The following is a 23,686-nucleotide window of genomic DNA, read 5'->3' as shown; positions in this document are numbered from 1 at the left end:
AACCCCCCTAACCAGACATGCTTCCTGTCTCCTGAGAATATTGTATCAACCCCCCTAACCAGACATGCTTCCTGTCTCCTGAGAGTATTGTATCAGTCCTCCTAATCTGACATGCTTCCTGTCTCCTGAGAGTATTGTATCAGTCCTCCTAATCTGACATGCTTCCTGTCTCCTGAGAGTATTGTATCAACCCCCCTAACCAGACATGCTTCCTGTCTCCTGAGAGTATTGTATCAACCCCCCTAACCAGATATGCTTCCCGTCTCCTGAGAGTATTGTATCAACCCCCCTAACCAGACATGCTGCCCTTCTCCTGAGAGTATTGTATCAACCCCCCTAACCAGACATGCTTCCCGTCTCCTGAGAGTATTGTATTAATCCCCCGAACCCGACATGCTTCCTGTCTCCTGAGAGTATTGTATCAACCCCCTAACCAGACATGCTTCTTGTCTCCTGAGAATATTGTATCAACCCCCCTAACCAAACATGCTTCTTGTCTCCTGAGGATATTGTATCAACTTCCCTAACCAGACGTGCTTCCCGTCTCCAGAGAGTATTGGATCAACTTCCCTAACCAGACGTGCTTCCCGCCTCCTGAGAGTATTGTATCAACTCTCTTAACCAGACATGCTTCCCGCCTCCTGAGAGTATTGTATCAACTTCCCTAACCAGACATACTTCCCACCTCCTGAGAGTATTGTAGCAACTCCCTAACCAGACATGCTTCCCACCTCCTGAGACTATTGTATCAACTCCCCTAACCAGACATGCTTCCCGTCTCCAGAGTATTTTTATCAAATCCCCTAACCAGACATGTTTCCCGTCTCACCCTCCTAACCAGACATGCTTCCCGTCTCCTGAGAGAATCAGTCAGGGAATTGTAAGCATGCTACTCACCCGTGAGGGTCTCAAGGCGATGGGGGTGGCGGGGTAAGCAGTTCTGTTCAGCCGAAGAGCCAGGTCTTGAGAGCCTTCCTGAAGGTGTTCAGGGAGGGGGTGTGTTGAATGTTGATCAGGAGCTTTTTCCAGGTCTTGGCCGTGATGTAGAAGAAGTCTCTTCTCCTGTTTTGACTCTGTGGATGCGTGGGGTTTCGGTGAGGCCGAGGTTGGCGGATTGGAGGTTCCTTTTGGGTACTTCAAAGGTAATTCTGACGTTGCGGTATTGGGGTTCAGTGTTGTGTAGGCATTTGTAGGTGTGGGTGAGTATCTTGAAAGTGACTCTTCTCGACAGGGAGCCAGTGGAGATGCCGTAGGTGTCTGCTGATGTGCTCGTGTCAAGGGATACAGAGGACGAGTCCGGCAGCGGTGTTCTGTATCGTCTGGAGCTTACGTTGTCCAGTCTGCTGGTAATGAGTGTGTGGGTGACTATCTTCCTTGACTCGGGGGAGGGGAGGGTTGGATCCATTTGAAAGTCTTACGGAGGATGCGGAGGGTGTTGATGCAGCTGGAGGCGATGGCGTTGACCTGTTGGTTCATGGAGAGGGAGGAGTTGAGTACGATGCAGAGGTTTCTGGCGTGGTCCATGGGGGTCGGGGGCTGCCGAGGGTTGTGGGCCACCAGGTGTTCCATGCTGATGGGTTGGTTCCGAGGACGAAGACTTCTATCTTCTGAGTTGAGCTTCAGGCAGCTGTTCCTCATTCAGGTTGCGAGGTCCTGCTTTCCTTCCTGGAAGTTGAGTCTGGTGGTGGTGGGGTCCTTTGTGAGGGAGCTGGATGTTGTCGGCTTAGGATAATATGCTGAGGCCGTGCTGTCGGACAATGGCGGCAAGGGGGGCCATGTAGATGTTGAAGAGGGTTGGGCTGAGCGATGATACCTGGGGCACTCCGCAGTTATGTTTTCCGTGGCTTCGTAGAAGAAGGGTGGCATCCTTTGGCTTCTGCCGGTGAGGAACGATTGGATCCAGTCGAGGGCGGTTCCTTGTATGCCGTCTGGCGGCGAGGGTGCGGTGGGAGATGGTGTCAAATGCTGTTGACAGGTCGAGTAGAATCAGGGCTGCGGTGTGGCCTTGGTCGAGGAGGGTGCGGATTACGTCTGTGGCGGCGAGTAGGGCTGTCTCGGTGCTGTGGTTGCTGCAGAATCCGTATTTAGAAGGGTTGAGTATGGCATTGTCCTCGATGAACCTTGTCAGTTCTGAATTGAAGGTCTTCTCAACGACTTTCGCCGCGAAGTGGAGGAGCGAGATGGGTCAGTAGTTCTTGAGGTCCGTCGGATCTGCTGAGGGCTTCTTGAGCAGGGGCCTGACTTGTGCACGTTTCCAGTCCTCAGGGAAAATGCTGGTCTCGAAGGTGGCGTTGATGGTGTGTTTTAATTCTGGTGCTATGGTGGTGGCGACTCTATGGTAGATGTGTGGTGGGTAGGGGTCTGTGGGGGCCCCTGAGTGGATGCCTTTCATGGTCGAGGCAGTGTCTTTGGTAGTGACCAGTGTCCAGGAGGATATGGTGGGCTGGCAGACGTTGCCAGATGGCGGGATGGTTGTGGAGTCAAGTGTATGGACGTTGAAGTTGCCTTAGAGGTTTTTGATCTTCAGGTTGAAGTTTGATCCAAGCTTTTCGCAGAGGTCCTGGGAAGGAGTGATGTCTGTGGCTTCGCTGGGGGTGCTTGGTGAATTTTTGGATGCCGCTGAAGAGTTCCTTTGAGTTACTGGAGTTGGGGAGGATTTTGTTGTGGCCGTAGGTACTTTTGGTGGTTCTAATGTGTTGGTGGTATTCCTTACTTGTGTTATCCCAGAGGCAGTAATAGACCCTTCCTTACTTGTATGATCCAAGAGGCAATAGCAGGCCCTCCCTTCTGTATTTGATCCAAGTGGCAGTAGTGGGTTCTCCCTTACTTATCAACCAAGAGGCAGTAGTAGGCCCTCCCTTACTTGTTATCCAATTGGCAGTAGGAGGCCCTCCCTTGTGTGATCCAAGAGGCAGTAGTAGACCCTCCCTTACTGGTGTGATCCAAGAGGCAGTAGTATTCCCTCTCTCCCATATTTGATCCAAGAGGCAGTAGTAGGTGCTCCCTTACTTGTTATCCAATTGGCAGTAGGAGGCCCTCCCTTGTGTGATCCAAGAGGCAGTAGTAGACCCTCCATTATTGGTGTGATCCAAGAAGCAGTAGTATTCCCTCTCTCCCGTATTTGATCCAAGAGGCAGTAGTAGGTGCTCCCTTACTTATCATCCAAGAGGCAGTAGTATGCCCTCCCTCCCTTCTGTGATCCAAGAGGCAGTAGAAGACCCTCCCTTACTTGTGTGATCCAAGAGGCAGTAGTGGGCTCTCCCTTCTGTAAATAGAAGAGGCAGCAGTAGGTCCTCCCTTTTCATATTTGATCCAAGAGGCAGTAGCAGGTCCTCCCTTTCTGGTGTGATTCAAGAAGCAATAGTCGGCTCTCCCTCCCTTCTGGGATTCAAGAGGCAGTAGTAGGCCGTCCCTTTCATGTGTGATCCAAGAGGCAGTAGTAGGCCCTCCCTTATGTATTTGATCCAAGAGGCAGTGGTAGGTCCTCCCTTACTACTTTGATCCAAGAGGCAGTAGCAGGCCCTCCCTTACGTCTGTGATCCAAGAGGTCGTGGTAGGCCCTCCCTTACATGTGTTATCCAAGAGGCAGTGGTAGGCCCTCCGTTACATGCGTTATCCAAGAGGCAGTGGTAGGCCCTCCCTTACATGTGTTATCCAAGAGGCAGTGGTAGGCCCTCCCTTATGTATTTGATCCAAGAGGCAGTGGTAGGTCCTCCCTTACTACTTTGATCCAAGAGGCAGTAGCAGGCCCTCCCTTACGTCTGTGATCCAAGAGGTCGTGGTAGGCCCTCCCTTACATGTGTTATCCAAGAGGCAGTGGTAGGCCCTCCCTCCCTTCTGTGATCCACGAGGCAGTAGTAGGCCCTCCCTCCCTTCTGTGATCCAAGAGGCAGTAGTAGACCCTCCCTTACTTGTGTGTTCCAAGAGGCGGTAGCAGGTCCTCCCTTACTGGTGTGATCCAAGAGGCAGTAGTTGGCCCTTCCTCCCTCTCTTCTGTGATCCATGAGGCAGTAGTAGGCCCTCCCTCCCTTCTGTGATCCAAGAGGCAGCAGTAGGCCCTCCCTTGCGTATTCGATCCAAGAGAGGGGTATTCATCTTCTCTTGCTTAAATGATGCCATTAAGAGACTGTGGTTCCTCTTGGTCACGTGGTCCAAAAACAATGCTGGGTCTCCTACCTTGCTTGTCTCACCCAAGAGGCATTAGTTTAGTCCCTCTTAGCTCGAGTGAATGAAGGGGGGCCGCTTGAGCCCCTCAGTCATTTTGTTCCCCTGTTGATAGCACAATTACTGCTTCCTCTTTGCATATGATCAGTTGACTCAGTAGAGGCTGCTCTATATTACCTACTTAAGTAATTAAAGAAGGTGTTTTGAAGAATGAAAATCTGAGCTTGTGCTGCAGCTGTGCGCTCAGCATCTTAGTAGTTTCTGAAAGGTATCCCATGTCTATTCTTAACTATTGGTCTTGGTGCTGGAGAACACCCGGGTAGCAGCCTTACATGCTTGCTAGCTGAGTAGTAGGGACCTCCCGGCTGTGTGTGGGGGGATGTGGGAGGCACACATTGTCCTGTTTGTTAGGTAGGTCTTGCATACAAGACAACGTTTAGCTGCCTGTTGTCAAAGACCTATTGCGGGCGGTACTAGAACTTAGAGAACGTTTGGTCATACCAGTGCTTCGCATTGGTTGACTTCCTGTCACTCATTTGCATGCATACATTCAGTGGCTTTCCTTCCTCTTCATGTGATGGTCCATCGCATGCAACTTAGCTTCCTTACTTTCGTTTTACTGGAAGGACTTGTATCCTTCCACCGCTTCACTTTCCACAATAAGGATCTACTTTCTTCTGCTTAGAGATCTCCACAGGTGTAAATGTTTTTTTTTTCTATGTAATTTAAATACCTAGTCTCATGAATTATATGTTCCCATACGTCACCATTGCACTTTTTTTAGGCTTTGTCAATCTGAAAAAGCATGTTATGTTATGTTAAGTGCTTTTATAACGCACAATAGCTACTCCGAGGAGTGTCCCAGCACGGAACCAAGAAGAGTCTCTGCACTGCACAACCAACATCTACGGCAACATGTGAGTTTTTAGATCGAGGACCGCCGGTCTGCCGAAGGCAGAACCGGAAGTCGGAGATTTAATGACTTGGAGAAGAGGGGCTTGAACCCGCCCCTCTTCTCCCCTGTTCTCCATTGGCTGGGCTCTTCAATGCTGGCCAGCCATTGGAGAAGAGGTCCCGTCACTCCGATGAGGCCCTGTCCTTTTCGGATCGGGGGGCGTGTTTTTTGTAGAAAGTCTAATTATCAACAGCAAAACACGCCCCCGAATCCGAAAACGACGCTGCCTTTCTCCGAGGCATTTCTGTTTTGCCTCGGAGAAAGGCTGTGGTGTTCCTGGCCCTCACCTCGCCCGCTTCCAACCCCTCGTTCGCTTCCGCACTTCCTCCGGGTCTCTGCGCCTTCGCCAGGACCTCACTCGGCCTTGCCACCCCGTCTCTGGCCTGAAGTGCCCTGCGGCCTCGGCCAAAGCAAGGAAACTTACTGCTGTGGATTTCCCTGCTTCGAGCTTCCCCAGGCTGCCTGCGCACAACGTTAAGGTCCAGCTGTCTGGTGACACTTGTGGCGGCCCCTACACTCCCACCTCTCTACTCCTCCCCCCACCCCCTTTACTTCCTCATCTCTGTCCCCAGGGACCGGGCGCGCAACACCAATTGGACTCAAAGGGCTTCATCCCCCCTCCCCCCCCCCTCCCCCCTGTGGCAGCCCGGGATGAGACAGCTTCCCAGTGCCAACACAGCCGCACCCGAGCACTTCACAGGTCTTTGAAAGACCATTTGCATGTTAATGAGGCCTCGCTGGTGTTTCACCCCTTCTAAGAGCCCCTGCAGCTCCACTCTGCCTATTGCTTAAAGATTCAGCCCAGCCCAGCCCCCCGCGAAAAAATGTCTTAGCCCCCCCCCCTCTCGAAATTGGGCTCTAGTTGCGCCTCTGTGTGCAACCAGACCTCTTGCACGGTCTGGGAGACACAACCTAACACATTGCTTTTATAAGTGTTCCCCTTATCTTAATAGTTTTGTTCGGTGTTGATTTTTTCTTCTCCCTGTCACATAATAATTAAATGCACGATACAACTGAAATGCGTGTGACAAAACATCACCAGTAAAACAGTCCGATGTTATTATTTTTAATTTCACAATATTTATTGCAAGCATATAGTGGATTGGTCAGGTAGCTGCCTGTTTTCTCTTTTTGTTTTTGTGCCGCTTGCAAAATATCCATTGCGACAGCTTGCCAAGTCCAGATACATTGGGTTTGCCAATGCTTATTTGTAGTGGCTCGGCTTCCGCTTTGCACCCCGTGCGTTGTCTCAGCTGAGGTCTCATAGTGAGACACGTGAAGTTTGAACTGCCCACTCCTAATTCAGATGTTGGCACCTCCCTAAGAATTGGTGCAAATAATGTTTGCTTCTGTGTTCAAGCATAGCGCCTAAGTGGTGTGAAGCGCTATTTACACTTTGTTCACTTCCCCCGTCATTGTTTACCGGTAGCAATAGAAAGTGCAAAAGTAAAAAGAAATGTGTAACCAATACAAAGAAAGGTGACGTAAAAGCCACTTAAATGTGTTTCCTTCACTTTGGGGGTTATTGATTCATTGGCTGCAAAAGCGTCTTTTAAATTATATCACGACAAGAGACAGCAGGGTGATTCTTATCAACGTGGTCATTTAAAGGACTCTTCCATTTGCCTTCCAAAATTATTTAACTGCACAGAAATGTGAGTTTTTACATGATTAGCATAAAAAAAGCAAAGTATGTACATGTCGTGAACTAAAATGGTCAAAAATCAGGAATGAATGGAAAATATAAAAAACTACAAGTCCCATAATGCCTCTGGTAAAACGAATCCCTCAACGGGAGCCGAGCACTTTTAAATGTTGCACAAGCTGATTTGTCGGGGTAGCTCTCACGCTTTCAAGCATATGAACGTGGTCCCTCGGAGCCTTGCTTCCTGCGCAGGGGTGCGTGCGCCCCCGGAGGGGCAATTCTGTCGCTTGCCCTTTGAACTGCGTCATTGTTTACACTGTAAGTAGATGCTTTTTTTGTTGACAAAGATTACAGAAAAATCAACATATGTTTGTGAAGACTTACAGTGCTGAGAAGGAATGACTGCCAATTGAGACTACGAATACCATGATGCAACGCGTGAAATAAATCTAAAGGGGGCTGGACCTGCCCAACCTGAAAAGCGTGTGATATGCAATTCCTTTGCATCAATTTCATTTCCTGTGTTGTCATTGGGACATCCTTCGCAGCATTACATTTAAATATAGCACCCAGAAGCGATCCATTCTATACAGTGCTCTGTGAAACTAGAATTTCGCACTCAGTGCTAACATAGCGCAGCGAGGCACACAGGGAAATAAATGAATTTTCATGCAAACTCACCCCCAGCCTCATGTACCTCTGGCGCTATTACCGGACTGGTGGTCTGAGCTCCTCTTAATGTTTCTGGGCGCTATGTGTGTGGTTGGGGGTTAGGGGTCTGGCTTCGAACAGATAAGGGCATCATTGTAAAGAACAGGAGTGACAAAGAGTGTCTGAACTGTTTTGTTTGTTTACAAATTGTGATGTAGCGCTGGTATGCTGCCTGTCTGCTGTTTCAAAGCGCTTTGAGACACTGCAAGCATGCAGACATGACAAGACAGGGCTCAGAGAATACAGTGATAGTGTAATATGAATGCAGGGGCACGGGCTGTGAGATAATGTTGTCGCCTAGACCCCCCCCCCCCTCCCCCACCCCCGTGGGTTCAAAGGGATCCGGCCAGCAGGATATATTCTGGTTGTCTATCTGTCCACCCCAGCTGTCAACTTGTATTAAATAAACAAGCATTTACAATGCAATGGTCTCGGCATTGGTAAAGTTAGAGCTATTGGCATTGCTCATGACATTATTTTTGTTTGTTTTTGTTTTTAAAACATTTAAAGAAACGGCATTGTCATGAGCAATGCCAATAGCTCTAACTTTAACAATGCCGAGACCGTTGCATTGTAAATGCTTGTTAATAGTTTCTTGAATGCTAACGGGTCCTGAGTATTGCGTAGTAGAAATGGGAGGGCATTTCAAGCCTGAGCAGCCTTAACAGCCAGAGAACATCCACCCAGCTTGTGGCGAAAGAACCGAGGTACCCTAGCTAGAAGGAGGGCAGAAGATTGCAGTTGTCTCAGCGGGACATAAAAGGAGAACCGCTTTTGTAAGTAGGCGGGCCCATGAGCGTAAAGGGCTCGGTGAGCAGTGACCAGAGATTTAAATTTGACCCTATCCGCCACGGGAAGCCAGCGGAGGGTGCGCAGATGATCACGCACACTACACCTCTTAGCGATTCCCAGGAGCAGCCTAGCGGCCGCATTCTGGATAACCTGATGTCTATTCAGGGAATATCCAGGGATGCCAATGTACAGCGCATTAGCGTAATCCAATCAAGACAGGATCAAAGCCCGGATGACCGTCTCTTTGGCAGACCTAGGAAGGAGATATAGAAAACTCCTTAGTGTTTTGAGGCCAAAACAGCTGCCTGAGATCTTTTTCACCTGAGCAGAAAAGGAGAGGTTATCCTTAAACCACACTCCTAGGTTTTTAGCGGATTTCCCATTGGAGATTGGTAAAGGGAAACCAGGATGCCAGACCGTGTTTCTGAAGTCAGGGGGAAAGTTACCGTAAAGTAGGATCTCTGACTTGTCTTCGTTACAATTGAGTTGGGCCGCCGCAAGGCACTCAAAAACCGATGACAAGCATTGCTGTACAGAGAATACGGAGTCCTCCTCCTTACCCCACGTAAAGAGGAGCTGGGTGTCGTCAGCATATGCCATCACCTTAGCTTCCAACTCCTCGGCTAAATAGACCGGAGGAGTAACATAGATATTAAAGAGAAGGGGGCTAAGGGAAGACCACTGTGGGACACCAGTGGTGACCGACTGTGGAGTGGAAGCGGCCGGTGGCAACCAAACCTGTTGAGCCCGCCCTTCCAAGAAGGACCTCAACCAGCCCCAGGCATTGCCAGAGACACCAATCTCTGTAAGTCTGGCGAGCAGCTTGGCACGCGGGACCATAACGAATGCAGCCCACAGGTCGAGCATTACCAATGCTGCTCTCCCACCGGCATCTAAGCAGTCGCGGATGGCTTCGAAGATCTCCACAGCGCTGTCTTGGTACTGTAGGAGGAGCGAAACCCAGACTGCGCAGGGTGCAGGGCATCTGACTCTTCAACAAATTCAGTGAGTTGTCTGGAGACCACCGTCTCACAGACTTTGGCTAACCTGGGCAGGAGGGAGATAGGGCGATAGTTCCCTGGGATCAGAGGGTCCAGAGTAGGCTTCTTTAAAAGGGAAGGATTTTTGCCTGTTTCCAGTCCACCGGCACCCGAGCCTCACAAAGGGAGGCGTTTATGATTGTATTAACATCAGGGTTAATAATCTCAGCAACTGCTGCAAGCTGTCTCGCCGCACAGGGGTCCGCAGGTGAACCCGACTTCAAGCCCTTCAGGATTTTGAGAGAGCTAGGCAAATTGACCGAAGAGAAGGCTCGCAAAGCGTGCCTTGGGGCAGCCGGTGGTGTGGCAATAGGCACAGGGACTGAGGGAGGACCAGGGCAGGAAGTGAAGGTTGCCTGAATCGAACGTATTTTATCTAAGAAAAAGTTAGCTAGAGTATTGCACCAGCCCTCAGTGGCCGGGAGAGCACACGCTTGAGCCGCAGGAGACGTAAAACTCTGAACTAAATGGAAGATCTCCTTGGAGTTGTTACGGTCCTGCTCAGTGCGGGCTGTAAAGTATTGCTTTTTTGCCTGTATGATAGCAGCATAGTAGATTTTTTGTTTATGCCTGAGAGTGGCTTTAACCAGGTGGCAGTAATCACTAAGGTGCTAGGCCCGTTCAAGTATTTTAATCTCCTGTTTATGCACCTGTATGTCCAGGGTAAACTAGGGGTTAGAAGGCGATTCCCTCGAGTAACCTAGACGAAGTCGGAGTAGCAAGTGTGGTCATAGAATTCCCATCGAGGTCTGGAATAAGTGTAGGCCTAGATGCCACCAGAACCAAAGCGAATTTGGAAGGATCAATTTTTTTGAAGGCTGGTTTCCGGAAGCAGGAGCCTGCAGGGCAGGCCGAGACTAACTTCCAGGATAAGTAGGTGAGGGAGTGGTCTGACCAGGTGACTGGCAGGGGATCCTCGGCCATAATAGAGAAATTGGAACATATAGGGTCAGTAAAAATAATTTGGCAAGCCAAAAAGTCAGGTAATACCATTATAAGGCAAGGCTAATTTGCTTTGAGAATGCTTGTTTAGTCTCCCTTTTATGCTTTTGGAGATGTTTCCTTGTAGGTAGTAGCCTATGGTCATTTGGGTACCCACATTTTACTTTTCCAATTCGATCCTTACTTTCTTCTCCTCGGTAACATTCATGTAATCAATCCCAGTTTTGAATCCTAGTCTAGGTTCAATAGTCTGTGGTTCTGGGCGAATCATTTAATCTGTGTGCCTAAGAATGCACAGCATTCTCTGGTTCTCATGAACTGCTCTTGTTCCTGTCTGCATCCAATGTGATCATGTAAATAATTATGGCCGTAAAGTCTGTGTTGGGGTTGAAAGACATATTATAGCCAGCCAAACCAGCTTAGTCAATAAGGTAGTCTGTAAAAATGTCCCCTTCCCTGATTAGGTGGCCACCGATGATTTGATGCAAAGCTCTATGCTAATGGAGAACTAGACCCCAACTATCAGCATGGACTAAATAGATGCTGATACGATAACGTTTTAGTATTTGCATCGTTTACAGTTTTCTGTTATTTTTGGATCAAATGTTTTTGATGATGGATCTGGTCCCATGGATGATAAACTATATTAACAAATATCACTAGTATTTGATTAAATATGTGAGATTCTAAATATTGTGTCTGGAGCATATTTGGGTATTTTTTTACATCGAAGTTATCTGTTGTTGTGTTGATAATTAGGCATCCACATACCAAAAGTTTGGATTTTAACAATAAGCCCCATTAACAATAAGTCCTGAGGAAAAACATTTGTATTGGCCTAATAGAGGCTGATCCTCTGCAGTAAACCCTCTGAAGACCAATGCTCTGAAGTCCACCGGAGGACCGGATCAGTGCCCCTGGAGGTAGGACTCTAAGGGGCCCATTCTTTCACCCCCAGCTTGGAAGCATGGTGAAAGAGCTTCCGGAATCCTGTGCCGAAGTACTTGCTTGAATTGGGTGTTGTGGACAGAAGTGCCCTGGCTTGAGGACAACGTCGGTGCCATCCAAGACACCATCGTCTACTGCAGAGCTAGGAATTGGAACCCGTGCTGCACAGAAGAGCTGGCCAGCAGTGAGCACTCCAGAATGCAGACTCTGCCCTCGGGCTTGCTCAACCTGCTCAAACCTATTCTTGCAGTGCACCTTCCCCCCCTCTGTTCCGTCATCCCACCTTAGTGTGACTTTGAGCATGTCCTCCCCCTCCACCTGTGTCTGGGGACACTTGTGATCTCAGCCCTGGAGGCTTTGAGGTTCAGCAGCATTGGATCTAGTGATGACACTTTGCGATTGGAACTTTTCTAGATCACGTAGAGCTAAGCGAGTGGATCTTTGCAGACCAGAAAAATAGTTTTTTCTTGTTCCAATTCATTGGTGCACCTTGCAGTAAGTTTCGAATGCATTGGTCCGTGCTGAACTGTCGAAGAGCTGAGCAGCCAGTAAAAGGACCCAGGGCCTCTTTTCCAAGAAGGTGCAGCTCCGGCAGCATCTGTTAGCAGTGCTGCGGGAGCACTTTATTGTTCTAGAATGGTCCATGGATGCTTGCGGCTTCAGCTGTAATGCACATTGCCAGGCTGCGCATTCTATGGCCACGGAAGCTGAGCTCTTTATTTGCTGCTCCACATTAAGCAGGCCTTGCCTAGGGATGACCAACTCACACAAGAGCTAAAAGACCATGCGGAGAATGCGTTCAGTGTTTGCCACCCAAAAAGTTGCACACATTTGATAAAACCCCTGAGAATTCCTGCAGTGGGGACAAGGGGGTGCCTCGTCCTCCACGGAAAAGAGGCAATGTTTCTCATGCAAATAGTGGGTCTGCAGCAGACCCTATGCTTACTGACGCCATATGTAACAATGCATCCCAGCCCTAGAAGGTTTCCTGCTGTATCCATCGAGTTAACATACCCACACTATGGCTTCTCTGTTGGCACCAACCAGACATTGCAGCTCTTAGAGAAGCTGGCAGTGCTTTACTGTCCCTCTCAGAAGGTGTTCTGGTTCTTGAGTTTGGTCACAAATGCAGTGCAGAAATGGTGGCTACTTGGTCTCTGTGGAGTGGCTGCAAAAACAAGCCCTTGTCGATGCTGGGATGTGACCCCCAAAACTCAGTGCCTGAGAGTCTCCTGTAGAAGGGTCAGGAGGCAGAGGTCGCAGGCTGATGCTCTAGCAGTCTCCTGCTCTTCTGAGGTCGACTAACTTTGTAGGATTGGTCACTGGATCAGAACCGTCCTGTTACACCTTGTTGACCCACAGTTCTTCTCCTCATGCAGAGATCCAAAGACGAATTTGAAGTACCAGCTCAAAGCCAGCACCGTTATAGGGAAATTAGATGTCCATTCTGTCTTAACTCGTAATCGCGGAGGGTGGCCTTTTATAATTAACCCTTTAAGCCTGGTTATCCGCACAAACTATGGGACGCCCAGTAGCAGACTCGAAGAGAAAGTGGAACGCTGGATTCAATTGCCACTCTGGCGGACCGAATGGCTATTGTCAAGATGGTCATTCTGCCCAAATTCCTATACCTCTTTAACAATATCCCCATCACCCCACCTGGGACTGTATTTCAGAGACTGACAACTACCACTACTTGCCTCATATGGGCAGGTAAACAAGCACGTATTGAACTACGTGCCTTGACGTTACCATTCGCTAAAGGAGGATTTAAAGTACCGGACTTCCTCCTCTACTACTTATGCGCTCAAGCGCAATATGCGCACTACTGGTACCACCCTGTTCCCGACCTACCTCACATAGCGATCGAAGACCGAGATGCCCATCCAATCCCACTACACAATATATTACCACATCACCGTAACCGTGTATCCAAGCACGAAATAAACTCAATAAACGCCACTAGTGCAGCATGGCGACGAATGGGAAAGATGGCACGTAAACTACCATTGTATGCACCGGCGATGCCCTTAAACTTCCACCCAGATTTATCGGTTACCCAAGAAAAGGTTGGAATGAATTTACTGCAGCAAGTGGGCATAACAACAATGCGGGACCTGTATACAAACGGCACATTTATAGAACCTGTAGACCTCCTATATATTAGTAATCAGACACTGCTTTTTAAGCTTACCTACCATAGATTAAAAGAAGCCATAAAACAGCTGTACCCTACATTCCCCGATGAGCCACCACAGATGAACACATTGCAAATGCTTATCACTGCCCCTCATAACATGCACATGGTAACGAAGTTATATGCTCAGCTTCAAGAAGACCTAGGTGAAAATACACATAAAGCACTGGCACGCTGGAACTCCGTGCTCAACACGCACCTCACAGAGGAAGAGTGGTCTACATGCTGCGCCCTGACTAACATGCTCACCCCTAACGGCAATCTGCGCATGCTGCATTATAAATACCTGCACCAAACATACCATACCCCCACTAAATAGCATAAATATGGTATTCGTACAGATGCCGAATGTCAACGGTGTGGGGTGGATAATGCTGATTTTATTCACCTTGCGTGGCAGTGCTCACAGATCAGGGCGTATTGGACAGACATTGTTAAAATACTGAGTGACATGTTAGGAACCCCCATTGAATGTACAATTCAGACATGTTTACTCGGCCTCGCCCGTAATTTACGCTCCACCAAACGTAAATTCTGCCAGATAGCGTTACTATTGGCAAAAAGAAGAGTGTCAATGACCTGGGGAAGTGGGAAAATCCCGCAGTGCAAACAGTGGATTAAGGATCTGGCATATTGCAAAGATACATTAAATACATATGAAGAGGAACTACCCACCGGGTCTAAGCCCAGAGACTACTGGATGTATTTGGTTGAATATCTCCAATCGCACCAAGCTGAATAGCTCCACACAGATGTAAGAGATAAGGCACTCTGGACGATAATAATGACGGAGTGTTGTGTTGTACTGTATTTGCAAAATATATCTTTAAAGCCTGTATGTCTGTTCATGCATTGTATGACTTTAATAAAAATACCTTAAATTAAAAAATTTAAAAAACCTTTAAGCCAACCCTATAAACGCGCATGTTCACCTTCCAGTCTAAAGCCGCTTCACAGGCTCACTCCAGTCCAATAAAATTGCACTGCTAAAAAAGGACCCCCAGCTACGCGTGAAAGTTGGCTGCAGTTTGGCATATGATGCAGTCTCCCTGCATGCTCTGATCCAGAAAAAAAGCACACAAGTTCCAACTGCGAGGAAACTACATCGGCTCTGAGGCAATGTTTGGACTTTACTGAGGAGCTCCTTTCAAGGGAAACAACTCGCGTAGCTTCCCTAAAGCTAAAACCTATTCTCTAAAAGTGAAGATTAAACAATACTGTCACTAATTAAATATCCCTCAGTACATGACTTTGTGAGCTATTTCTTGGAAAAATATTAATTTTAGAGCCTAGTCCCATGAACTTAAAATTCTTGGAGCTTTACGTCCTTGGAATTGGATGCTAAATTCTATGCTCTGCTTTGAAAACCAACTCTATATGATCACAGGGAAAAGGAAAAAGGTTCAGAGAGAGGATGGTCTTTCAATTCTCTGCTCTTGTGATGGAAGTGTGTGGTTCCCGTGTGTGGTTAAAGGAAGGTTTGGTTGCTACTCATTGTGTGATTGAACCATGTGGCTGAAGTATGATTTGGATCTCCATGTTCAAGTGGCTGACGGAGTGTATGGTTTTCCTCACCCTTGTGCTTTAAGAAAATTTGTTCCCTTGCTCGCTTGTGTGATTGGAAAAAGTCACCGCTGGAATACCTGGCTGAGTCCCCTCAATTCACTCATTTATTCATTCAGTAAAGTGCTTTGCTTCCCTTACAGAGTCCATTTGCCTTCCTTATGAGGCTGGGTTAATGTGGATAAAGTAGGGTTCGGTCCACCCTGTTCACGTGGTTGGAGTAGTTCGTTGTCCCCAATTTCTGAAGTTAAGAGTTAGTTTGTTTACATTTGGGTTAAAGAGGGTTAGTTTCCTTGCTGTTGCGATTGAAGTTTTTCACTTGCCTTGCTTGTTTGATTTCTCTTGCTTATGTGGTTGTAAACTTATTTAGTTCCTTTGATTATGTTGTGCCAATTGCCCCTCTGTTTGAAAGCATGTTGGTTTCGCCTTCCTTACCTAATCCAGAATGATGCATTTTGCTCTGCTTTGCAGGTGTGGTGCAAGTGGGGGCATGTAAAGCCCTCTTGCTTGCATATTCTGTCATAATCTTGCTGACCTCCAACCTTTCTACCTGATCTGAACCTCTTGGTGCTAAAGTGTCTCTCTCTCTCTTCTCTGCAGCCTATTGTCATCACTGACGACTTCTGTGGATTGCTTCTCAACCAACCCCTGGGTGGCTTAAAGGTAATCGAAGGGGTCCCACTCTTAGAAGAGAAGTCAGAGGGCATGGCCAGCGTGGCGGCTTACAACTACAACGAACACTCTGTGGTCTTCATCGGGACGAGAGCTGGCACCCTGAAAAAGGTAAGGCCTCAACATTGCATTTTGCAGTAATCAGACTGTTAACGACTCCTTTTCTGCCCCTTTTTGCACTCTCACTGCAGTTTTTAAAATATCACCATAGCCTTGCCCAGTGTAGTAAATCGTCACTTTTAAAAAATGCATTGATTTGTTGCTACATTTTACAGTTTTTGTGGTTTCGTCTTTACCTCCTGATCAATCTCATATGAACAGCACCGAAGATCGTGGTGCAAACCCTGGCAGTATCTTATTTACTCTCACACAATCTCTCCACAAAATATAAAAATGCTTCTTGGAAGATGTATAACACATTTTTTGAGATGTAGAAACCGCATTAGAAACATTAGGTCTGTAAATATTAGCTCTCCATACTTTGACAATTATCCCTGAATGTGCAGTGTTTGTATACATTGTGTGGTCACGTGCCTTGCACGTTTTTCACCTTGCATGTTCCTCATTTGCTGTGATTCACCCGGGTGCCCACACCCTATATATAATTTTATAAATGTTCTAAATATTAAACATTACTGTGAGAAATGTGATTATTAATTCGAGTGGGTGACTACTCCCCTGAAAGATTTATTACAACCCCTGTCATGGTGACCCCTTGAAGGTAACTAAGCTCAACCCCCTGGTACCTATGGCACAGAGCAGACAGGCTTAACTTTGGGCAATGAGTGAAGTAGTACCAGAATAGTAATAGTAAAGTGAATTAGAAAAATAGAGTACATTTAAATAAACAAAATGACACCACAATGACAAAAATCCAATTAGGGTAACCAGAGAAATTAATATTGACAGTGTTAAGTATTAATTGTGCCAAATAGCACAAAGCATGAATTATAGTGATAGCGGTAGACCGGGACTAAGGCTGACTGCAAAGGAGCATGAGGCTGGTACATCATCCAGGCTCGTCCTCGTAAAAGATTTTAACTTCTGGCTTACTCCTTTGAGTCCCAATCTGTGGAAATGTGCCTAAAAGTGGGCACACTGGTGCAGGGTCACCCTCTTGTCCACGGGTCCAAAGACCAACAAAATGGAGATCGGCACTGGAGTTGGAATAAATAACAGGTTTATCAATCACTCAAGAGTGAGACCACATCCACACAACACACTCAAGTGCTGCAGGAGGTAGTACACTGAATTCACAAACCATCGTCCCTTTTATACCATTTTGTTGCTTTGTAAGCATGGGAACAGAAATGGAAAGAACAGTTTTAGAAATAGCTATCAGCAAACAAGGGCAGATGTATAACCACTTGGTCAGTAAAGTGGGAGGGGGAGCAGGAATGCTTATGGCAGCAGTAAATGGCCAACAGTTAACATCTAAGACCAGGTGCACTAGCAGCTAAAAAACCCCAGCACGTACATTGCTTTAGCTGAGTCAGGAAGTTAACTAAAATAGAAAACACAAGCAGCAGAGTGAAAAAGACGAGCAGCAGAGGATGGAAGAATTACGAAGGAAAAGAAATGGGCACCACAGCAAAAATGACTGTCGCTTATGCTAACGTCAAATATTACACGTTTCCACAAATCCACCACAGGAGTACAGATTTAAGGCACCCCAGCACACCCAGGAAGGCAATTCTGGACTCGCAGGGTGTCAGGCAGAGCCCAACAGTAGGGTCCAGTGCAGGTCTGTTGCCACTGGTCAGTTGGGCAGTTGCCGAAAAGACCTCTTGCAGCTTGTTGTATCACTGTAGCTTGAACAGGAGGTCAGCCAACTGACCCTTGGAGTTCACTCCTTTGTCTTGGGTACAAGAGTGAACAGGTCCTGTCCTTTAAGGATCCTCTCAGGTCAGATAGCAGGTCCAGTTGTCTAATGTTGTTCCTCAGGTCCAGGAGTGTCCTGAAGAGGATGCCTAGAGGGGCCACATTTATGCCTTGTGCTAGTTAGTGGGAGGGATTGACTCTAGGACACTCCCTCACCAATCTGGTAAAAGTGCATGGGACCAATCCTGCCCACTTCAGGCATCTTCAAGATCGCAAATGTTTTTAGCCACACTAAACTTGGGCACTAAGGGCTGGGTGTGTGTAGGGAGTGAGAAATGGTGATCCTAGTGTCTTCATAATCACAAGAGAGCCCCACGTTGATGCATGGGGAGGGGAACTAGAGGCGCGAGGTTCTAGGAGCTAGCAGCCTCCAACAACAAATGTTAACAACAAGAGCTGCTCCTAGTGTAGTGACCACTGTTTAATTATGGTTGAATTGTGAGTGTAGGCATCTCACAAAATGTGACGGACTGGTCTCACACACCCTCAGGTGTCATGCTTCATCATTGACCAGTCCTCGCCCTCTAAAACCTTGGTTTGATAGAGGGCGGGCATACACCTGACGACAGGGATGCACTTCTAAACTAAGTGGGGGCCCGTGAGAAAGTGAGTGAGAGTAAAAATCATTATAGTTATCAAATTATGGATTTTAATATGACTGGTAACTATATGATATTAAAATCAGTGGACGGTATATGGGGAAATAATTGTCCCCTAACTGTAATGTAAGCGGTCGACATGTTTCTGCATAAATACTGAAAACAATACATGCACTGGTTCAGTTAAATGTGAGTGACTACTCGTGTGACACATGACACTCTATGCGTGCACACAAATAGGAATGATGGTGTGAGATAGAATCTCACTAATCTTATCCTAAACAACAAAACTACTTGCCCCATGGAAGGAGGAGAGAGGAAAACCCCTGTAGTCAAACCCTGTAAAGGAAAAAAACACAAACTCAGTCGGCGTGAATGGTAGCTTTTAGACAGTGAAATATCTTTTTCCAATCACAATCACATTAAAAGGCTTCAAAAATTGAGAAGCAGCCATCATACACCCAAGCACACTCTTACTGCATCAAGGAAAGTTTTCCACGATTCTCCTATGCGACTGCTCCCAGTCCTCCCCGTTGGTGAAGTGAGGGAACTAGGGCTGCTGTGCTATAGATAGTGCGGACTAATTGGTTAATTGTTGGAAAATGAACCAGCCATTTGTTAAGTGCTGCCAGGTGCGCTAGTTCCGGTGTCCCAACTCGTGCTGCCTACTAGAGCGAACTTGTGCCTGATCTAAGAATGGCCGTACCCCGGACATGCCTAGTGCATTTAATTGAAGACAAATTCTGCCAGTACGTGGGCGCACCAGTATATTCTGGTAGACGGATGAAATTGCACCACTCACAGAATGCATCGTAGGCCGCTGGTGAAAGTCATCGCGCAAGGGCCGCGCATGCCTAGTGTAGAGAGTGAAGCCGAATCCTGCCAGTGTGTAGGTGTACGTGTATAACGTGGTAGACGCAGTAAAAAGTGTCTCCACCCACAAATAACGCGTCACACAGCTGGTGTAAGAAATAGCGTGAGGGTGGCACTCGTGCCTCAGGTCATCAGCGATGGCGGGGATGTCTAAGCAGGTATTAAAAAAATGTGAGAACCTTGCATACTAAATAATACATTAATGCCTTGTTCTCCGCATAAAAAAACTACATACATGTAGGCAACAAAAAAAAAAAGGGGGGGGGGCCGTATCGGAGAGAGTGAAATAATTACGCAACGTATCAGTGTTTTTAACATATTAAAAGGCCAGGCTGGTCCAATATGGTGCAGTACTAAAACCCACCACTTAAAAAGCTGGTTATTAAGTTCATGATGGTGGTACCCAGTTGCTGTTAGATGATGTAAAGAACCCCATTACTTGGTCTTAGAATAATGAGGATGGTCAGATGCTCAGTGTGAGTATGGTTCTTAAGACAGCCAAAGGTGCAGGATGACCGAGGTTTTCTAGGTCATATCAAACATAGGGGATCTAGGAGGTAAAGAAAGTTGTTGGATTTTACAAAACATGGTATCGCAAGTTGTTGATTAACAACCCATTTGTAGCCATGGGATCTCATTGTTGAGCCCGTTCTCCCAGGACCGCAGGCAATAGACCCATCTTTTCTCCCTGATGTGTAGGGCTTTTGTCAGGTCAGATTTGCGTTTCTTCATGACCTCCAGGATGACCCACTTGAGGTCTGTGTCTCTGTGATTTTTCTCAACAAAGTGACGTATCAGTTTGGTATTGGTCTTTTTGCACCTAATCATTCTGGTGTTCGTTGATGCAGACCTTTATTTTCCTGGTTGTCATGCCTACATACTAAAGCCACAAGGGCACGTTAAGAGGTACACGACATTCTCCGTGTTGCAGTTACTGAAATCCCGTGTTTGCCAGGGATTGTTGGTGCCTATGTCTACCTTCTTTGTATTGGTTGTGAGGTTACAGGACAGATCCTAGTGTCTTCCCACATCTGACACCAAACTCAAGTTTGAAGTTGTGACCGTAGTACCAATAAACCATGAAACAGAAGCCTGGTAGGACAAAAGCTGGGGTTTCCAACAATCAGGCAGTGGATCCACAAGACTTGTCTTGGTGTCCTGTTCTCTACCTTTCAAATGTTACATCTAGCTCAGCAAACCTCTCAAGCAGGATTTGACACTGCTTTCATAAGAAGGTCCACAACACCACATTGCATATTCTGTGAGGTTCCGAAAAGTCATCTCTGTCCATTCAGGTCAGCCTAGTCTTTGCTCCTGGGAGGCATTTCACATGTATTCTAATGCCAATCACTGGCTGGGAGAAGTTGGAGAATAAATGCAAATTAGCCCTCAGAGACTGCAGGCAGGGAAAAGGTAACTTTCTAAGTGTTACTGTTCCTTAACATTTATTTAAATATTCAGCTTCACCATTGAATTGGATTTTTCTTAGCTGTTAAAAATAGTTGTTTAATTTTCTATCGAGTCTCGTTCCTGAGATACATTATTAGGATTTTAATCTATCCTGTGGTTTTCTCTATAGGACAGCCACAGTGAGAACAGTTTTTGGGTGCTAGTTACTGTAAGGACATTTTAACATTGAATTTCTACATGTCCTACTCACCCTGCCTAGAGTGTCATGGCCTACATAGGGGTGACTTATTAATAATTAAAAAGGAGGTTTTAACCGGTCAAGAGTTTATTTTGAAAGGTTGAATTGCAGTTTTTACGCTGCTACAGTCAGGCTACAGTGGTAGGCCTGAAGCCATGTTTGCACTGTCACTGTTGTGAATGGAACAAGAGGTGCTGCAGTCCACTAGTGGCATTTAACTTCCAGACCTTGCCAACAACTTGTACCATATACTAGGGACTTGTAGGCAAGTTAAAGATGCCAATTCAAACATGTTAAAAGGGAAGGCACTTGCACTTTACTATGGGGTCCATCAAAAGGCGAAAGAAACCAGGGTCACCACTCAAACGGCAGATTTCCATTTAGTTGCTTATGTATAGCTGAACATTTTGCAGTTTTGAAAAAGCCTAGGCAGACCAGCCATAGAAAGTGAAAACCGTTTTTGCTTACACTTGGTGAGTTCTGTAAACGAACAGAAATGAACTGTTCATATAAGGATAAAGGGGCAGTGTTGGACTTGGCCCTTCTGGCAGGTTCACCCCTAAACTTTTTGCCTTTTAATGTGACCTGATGTTAGTCGTTTTAGGCCTCTAGGCACTTTAGCACGGTGTCCCCGTATAAAGTGCGTGCGCTCTGTTACATTTTGTGAGACTGGCCTGCCCTCCAATAGGAATGCATGGGGGATATGTGTGTCCATGGTAATTCCTGATGTGAGAGGAGTGCAGGGTCAAGTTTAGTATGTGCGAACTCGTAAGAATAAATGCTGCGCAATGATGTGCGCGGATTTATTATAACTATAGGAGAAGTGCCACTTCTAGAAGTTGGCACTTCTGTGTGCTGTGGGTCTGCCTGCCTGATGTGGAGTGCATGTCTGGCTTGTGATTGACAGGTGCTGGATGGTGTGGGGAGTTCCAGGAGTCAGGATGAGTCAGCCCAGTGGTGAATAGGGAGATCAGCAGCTAGATGGGAGGGAGGAGTTGCACCTGGGACCTGAATAGGGCTGTGCCTTCCCTCCACAATGCTGGCTCCGCCCCTTGTGGTGCGTCTGATGTCCCTAGCCTGTCCTGTGAATAGGGAGAGGGGCTGAGCAAAACCAAGTGCTCCAGAACCAGTTGCATCTGGTTTTTCCCTTGCCCTGCACCTTGGTGACAAAGGACACCTGTGTATAAAAAGGGGCTGTGACCCCATGTAAAATGTTCTCTCTCTGTGTTCCTAACTTGAGGGGGGCCTGCTGCTGCTGGGCGCCAGGAGATACCGCCACTGGGGACTGCCTCCCTGCTGGAGAGCCCTGTGAGCTGGCCCCTGGGCCCAGCCTTTTCCCCCCCTGCATCCTGAAGGGCTTTCCCTGGACTTGGAACGTTGCCTTTTTATATGGAGACGCTCTCCACTTGTTGATCCTGGACTTTTGCCTCTAGCTCCCTGGGAGCGCTTTTGCATTTATTTGAACAGAGCGTGTGGCTCTTTGACCAGCTGAGAAGAAGCGCGTCCCGTTGCTGCCGGCAGCGCTGAGCTGCGACCATTTTAAGGGAATCCCCGGCGTGGGGATCCCCCCTCCCCCTCCCACAGCTGCTGTTTATCAAGCAGGTGCCCACCCTGCATCTCGGCGCGGCGGTAAAACGGGCAGGAGCCTACCCCGCGTTGGCGCCACTGATCCATGCTGAAGACCGAGCGGGAGCCCACCCCGCATCGGTGCCTCCATAGCGGGTGCCTACCCCGCATTTTGTGCTGATTTATACCCCTCAAAAAGCAAAGAGGGTTCTGGCTCAAATAGCAGCACGGCCAAACCAAAGCTAATATAAAGAACAAAACAAGTGCCAATACTGTATGTGTTTTCAACTCGGGTTTTACGTAGTGGACTGAATTAAACAAGAACACTAGCCACAGCTTTGTTGGTGAATTTAATCAAAAAAGTGTTTGCTATTTTATAAACACTGCATTTTTTTGTTTTTTGTTAAAGTTAAATAAAGTACGCTCATTACAATGCATCACAACATAAATAACAATACTAACAATACGAATACATTTGTTACAATTTAGACACCTGTGCACAAAAAAGAAAAAGAAAAAGTTTTTTCTACTTAACATACAAACAACACATTCAAATCACATTATATACAATTTATATACAGGCCATCAATATATCGCAATTGACATAGTCATGGGTTGATTCACTGTTTGCTTTAAACAAAGATTGGCCCGAAGCGGAGAGAGGTCTACGCGTTTCGAATCCCACTGAGTGCTGGGATTCTCATCAGGACCAACATGTGGCTGTGAACCAAAAAACAGAAAGAATTTTAAATAAGAGTGACCCAACTCTAATGTGTCAACGCTGCATGAGTTTGTTAAAAAAGTCTTACCTAACAATGAGGAAAGCCAACTTATTCTCTAAGGTGTTGCTTCATCAAACAGAAACCTAAATGGAATCAGGACCAAGGCGAGTCAATATCTATGTCTTTCTCCAGTATTAGGGTGTCTTTCATAGATTCACATGCTTGAATATTCCCCGTCGTCGGAGTGGGAGTCCCACGGTAAATAAAATAGCAATATATATATATACATATAAAATATATACATAAGTAATCATATAATTAGTGCATATAGGTGTAAAACACACATAGTGTACCTATAAGAGAAAAAACTCCATAGGAATACAATGGAGAGAGACAAAAGACCTTTGTAGTCTATCTCTGTCATTATGTAAGTCCGAACTCCAGCCAATCAGGCGTCAGCCCCTCTCTAGAACCTTCTCCTCAGAGCTTCTCACCTCAGATTTTCTACCGCACGTCGTGTGACAGGGAGTCTCCCTGAGCTCTGCTCAGTTTTTGTCAGTAAGGATGTCTTCTAGTAAGAAATCTTTGTTCAGACCATGTTCTTCATGTGGAAAGCTGCGTTTGTTCTCTGAGGACCCACACAGTAAGTGCATTTACTGTTTATATCCTGACCATGAGGTGGCAAAATGTAAATTTTGTAGAACTTTTTCTACAAAAACTCTAAAGGACAGAGAAGGCCGCCTGCTATTATGGCTACAGAGACTGAAG

The 23,686-nt window shown here is 46.8% G+C and overlaps 1 protein-coding gene across 3 annotated transcripts in view; it reads left to right on the top strand.

Moving 5' to 3' along the window:
* Positions 1–23,686, top strand: part of PLXNA3 (plexin A3) — an 845,431-nt gene that overhangs the window by 176,127 nt on the left and 645,618 nt on the right. For all 3 annotated transcript variants that reach the window (XM_085629709.1, XM_085629711.1, XM_085629710.1), the window contains exon 3: positions 15,558–15,740. In XM_085629709.1, coding sequence (XP_085485835.1) covers positions 15,558–15,740 — 183 coding nt within the window. The remainder of the gene's footprint in view (positions 1–15,557; positions 15,741–23,686) is intronic.

This window comes from Triturus cristatus, chromosome 10 (genome assembly GCF_964204655.1).
Source record: "Triturus cristatus chromosome 10, aTriCri1.1, whole genome shotgun sequence".
Lineage (NCBI taxonomy): Eukaryota > Metazoa > Chordata > Amphibia > Caudata > Salamandridae > Triturus > Triturus cristatus.
Note: the sequence above shows the minus strand (reverse complement) of the source record. Positions and strands in the feature narration are given on the sequence as shown.